The 4,351-nt window shown below is 54.5% G+C and overlaps 1 protein-coding gene across 1 annotated transcript in view; it reads left to right on the top strand.

The window, feature by feature from the left end:
* Nucleotides 1–4,351, top strand: part of LOC113202675 (uncharacterized) — a 158,637-nt gene that overhangs the window by 132,781 nt on the left and 21,505 nt on the right. Inside the window, exons 5-6 of the mRNA XM_052269047.1 lie at nt 124–264; nt 347–408. Of these exons, the coding sequence (XP_052125007.1) occupies nt 124–264; nt 347–408 (203 nt within the window). The remainder of the gene's footprint in view (nt 1–123; nt 265–346; nt 409–4,351) is intronic.

Here is a 4,351-nt window from a genome sequence, read left to right as displayed (position 1 = left end):
GAAGTCAGGGGAAAGTCAGGGAAAATGGAATTTGGGATCTGGTATGAACCCTGACACCGTACGCACACTTTTCCTTGTGCACACGCCTCGTTGTGCGTGCTCATACTGTTTGACTTTCCGCAGCTGCCACGGCGGGTCGCTGCAGCTGACGGACGGATCGCGGGAGCGTGCCGCGCGCGGGGTGTCGCTGTGCGGGGCCAACGAGCGCTTCACCACGCCCGTCGTCATGTTCGCCGACAGGGGTCCGGCCACGCTCACCTTGAGGTAAGTCATAGCAAAAATTTGAAAAAAAAAAATGGAACTAAAACTACGTGTTTTCTCTGTTTTGAAAATTAAAAATCCTAAGCCATGCTGATCGTCACTGGGGCTGCTCTACCTCTGCATATTGTGCTTACATTGTGCTTGCCGGTTTTGGCCCCCTCGCTTCGGCTTCTGCCTTCCAGTTCATCGCCCTCTCTCACGTCTCACGAGGGGGGGGGGGCGTTCGTATTTCTGTGTAGGCGTGCACGATTGTACATTATTTTGAGCGCATATACTTGCATTTATGTCCTATCCTGTTCATAACTGAGCTTAAAAGAAACGTAAGAGCGCAGGGAAACAAGACAACAAAAGGGAGTATTGAAAAGTTCACAAAAATTTAGTGTGCCCTTCTATTCACTCTTTTGTCTATCTCCAATTGCTGAGCTCTTCTCTTTCTGCGGAGGAATTCCCAACACCCCGTTCGAGTTTATCTCCTACCCCCTCCCCCCACTTTCTATCTCTTTCTTGCTAAACCCGATATCGCCTCTCCGCGACAATGGCTGGCGATAGATTTCCTGGTCGCTGCCGGTGAGGTTTCGGCTGCGCGGCAGGTAGGCGAGCGCACTTCGGACCGTCTGTGTTAGGCGCGCCCGCCGCGGTGGGCGCCCCCCCCCCCCCCCCCTTTTCCCCGGGGGGTCTGACCCGTTCGGCCCGATACGCGGAGCGTTGCAAACGAGGGCGGGGACAGAGGGAAGGTTAGTCCCCCGGCGCGGCGGGGCCAGCGGACCGCACGCCCGACCGTAGCGCGCGGTCCGCGACGACTGTCTGTATGTACTTGTTTGCGAGTTTGCCTTGTCGGTGCGGTTGTGGGTATTTGCCGCCGCAGACTGTCCGCGCGCCGCGCTGCTCGCAGTTCGTTTATGTATGTGTCGTCGTTTGAGGCGGCCCGACATGGGGAGCCACCGGCCACAGCACAGGGGGCGTCGGGGTACATTTTATTCAATACCACTTCCATTTAGTATTAAACAAGGAGCGCGAGTCATCTGTTTGTTTTTATTTTTTGAGGTAGTCCCTGTTTCTTTCCCTTTGCGCGAACCCCTATACGCCCCCCTCCCCGCCGTGGGGTGGCTCTGGTCGGACAGGCTTGAGGTGGGCGGACCTGCTCGGGCCTGCCCCAAAAAGTAGGATAGGGGGGGGGGGGAGGGAACTCTGCATGAATAATTTGCCGACCTCGACAATTTTAATGATGTGCTATTTTCCTCCGAATCGCTCCGCTCCCATTCTCCTTCCAACATTCCATTAATTTCTAATCAGATAACCCACACATTCCGACACGCACTCGCCCACGCGACACACACACACCTAACGTCGTCTGCTCCCTCTCTCTCTCTCTCACACACACACAATTACACACATCCACCCCTTTTTCGCACCATCACCATAATTACTTTTGTGGTCGGCGATTAATACTTTTTCTTCTTATTATTCTTCTTCTTCCTGCTCTGCTCGTCGCGTTGCGTCGCGGCCCGGTCCGGCGCGTGGGGAAGTCCCAGGGCAAACAGACGGTCTGGCGACGGCCAACAAAAGCGCGGCTCAAACAAAGGCCGTCTGCGCCGAGACTGGTGGAGCCGGGCGAGCCGGGCCGGCGGCGCTGCTGTTTTCCATCCCCAGCAATACCGGGAGGAAGAGAATGTCACCGACTTTTGGTCTGCCTTTTTGGTTTCTCACGCGATGGGGAGAGGAGAGAGAGAGGGGGGGGGGGGCGCGCGCGACGCCCCGTGTGCGAGGAGGCGCAGTAAAGGGAATAAGAAGTGAGAGAAAAAGGAGGGCTTTCAGGGAGAGGAGCCGCGAGCCCGCCCTTCAGTTTGGACAGACTTTTGGTCGCCCGGCGAAAAGGAGGAAGAGAGGGAGACGCGCGTCGGCGAACGCGTCATTTTTATTTTCGCGGCTGTTGGTGATTGCAGGAGAGGGAATATGAGATGAGGCGGAGGAGGCATGAGCGAGCAGGCGTGTGGCACCGGGAGGGGGGCGCGGGGGGCGGGGGAGGTGACTAGGTTCCACTGCTCCCCCTGCCCAGGGGAAATCTCTTAAGACAGTAAGAATTGACTGTCATGGGGGATCGGGAGAGAGAGAGAGAGAGAGAGAGAGAGAGAGGTGGGAGGGGGGGAGTGAGATACCGTCTGGGCCAGGGAGGGGTATCCCGCTGGGACAGATGGCTATCTGGTTAACTTATCAGGGTCGCAGCCCGTCGGCTGGGCTTGGCTGACCCGCCCGTCCCGTCTCGACGTCTCGGCCGACTCGTTCAATCGAATTATCGACTTGCGCTGCGAATTTTAACGAATTTTGTTTTAACACGCTCCGCTTCTAATCGCATTCCGATGCGCTGCGATTTTTATTTTCTTTCTCGTTCCCCCCTTTTCTCGGCTGGGGCCGCGCGACGCGTTGCGGTGGAGCGGAGCCGGCCGGTCAGACAGCCGCAATGAACTCTGATAATTAAATCACGGAACTTTACACTTTGTGTCGGGGCCGCCTCCGAAAACAGAGCAGAGGGAAAGGTCTTCGGCAGCCGTCATTACCGAAACCGAACCGGACGGAATGCGGGGGGCAGGGAGGGTGGGGGTGAAATGCCGGGGGTGGGGGTGCAGCTCGGGCTGGGGAAGGGGGGCCGGAAATGGTGTGGCTGAGCCTGAGACCGCTCGGGTAGCAGGTCGGTTCGCCGGTTCGAGGCCCGAGCCCGGGGGGGTACGGCCCGACCCCTCCAGTTAATGCGTCACTGGAAGTAACGAACAAATGCAGATGTAGTCTAAACGATCAATAGCAAAACAAGGGTAAATGTACTGTACCATACGTCACGCGGTACCCGTTCTAGTTGAAGTCCGAAAACTTATTCGTTTTAGAAAATTGACTGTGAATTTAACTTTATGTCACGACCAGTCACGACCATATTTTTTCACTATGTTCACGTATCGGAGGAGATAATACCTCCTCCGTAAAATCAAGTTTAGACGTATCATTTTCGTCCTCGCATTTTGTAGGGAAGGAGCATCATCGTTTCCTAAAGATTTTTAGTCTCTCTCTCCCTCCCTTCTTCTTGCTCCTCCATATTGTACCGGGTGTTTCATAAGAGACACAGGTGCGGGCGGGTTTGCCTACCCGCTCTGCCTGTAAGGCGCCATAGCCGCCTAGGCAAACCCGCCACCGCCAACTCCAACGTCTTTTATGAAACACCCGGTACATGCGACTCAAAGTCAGATACCTTCTCAAGAGGGCGCGAGCAGGGAGTGCGAGAGCAGTGACAGTGACCCAAATAGTATCGCTCCCGATGTGAGTGAGATTCCTCTCTACACATACTAAAATCTTATGAACTTTTTTATGCGCATCTTACTGAGTTCTGTGTGCATGCTGTGTTGTGCATTATTTGAATACACATTTAGGAACAAATTTCAAGAATTAAGTGCAATTATGAACTATTTTGTTCATAACTGAGTATTAAATAATACGCAACTCAGCATGCACACAGAACTCAGTAAGTAACTCATAAGATTTTAGCGTGTAATATTGGGTGAGGTCAGGGAAGTGTCACTCCCTTAACAGTGAGAATTCGGTGCATTTGACTCAAATAGGGCCTGCCTAAAAGTCCTCCCTTTGATTCGGCGAGGGAAAATTGTCTCGCTCATTTCAAGCACGTGAAATCTAACCCAAGGGTTTGTTTGCAGTGTCGCACTGTATTCCTTGACTGTCCTGATTTCATTTCCTGCCTCTTGGATAGGCGTAAGCATAAGTCCTCCTCCTCGCGAAAGGCCGCTTTATAACAATTCAGTACAATTACACACTCGCTGCGTCTCTTGCTGTGCGTGTTGTGTGTAAGTCGGCCTCCTCGACCTCCCGCTCTTGCGCACCGCCCACGCTCTGCCCTCTCCTCACGCTCCTCTGCCGTGCTGCTCCGCCACGCTCCGCCACGCTCCACTACGCCGACTTGGACCCTACGGGAGTCTTGAAAGGCTATTTGGCGAGTGCCCTAGAGACCCTACAAACGAGCCGAACTGCCACGCGAGTCCCAAACCTCTTGAAGACCGCTGTCTGGCGCGGCTGGTCAATATCACTCTTGCCG

The sequence above is a fragment of the Frankliniella occidentalis genome, unplaced genomic scaffold (genome assembly GCF_000697945.3).
Source record: "Frankliniella occidentalis isolate FOCC.00 unplaced genomic scaffold, Focc_3.1 Scaffold81, whole genome shotgun sequence".
Classification (NCBI taxonomy): Eukaryota; Metazoa; Arthropoda; class Insecta; order Thysanoptera; family Thripidae; genus Frankliniella; species Frankliniella occidentalis.
Note: the sequence above shows the minus strand (reverse complement) of the source record. Positions and strands in the feature narration are given on the sequence as shown.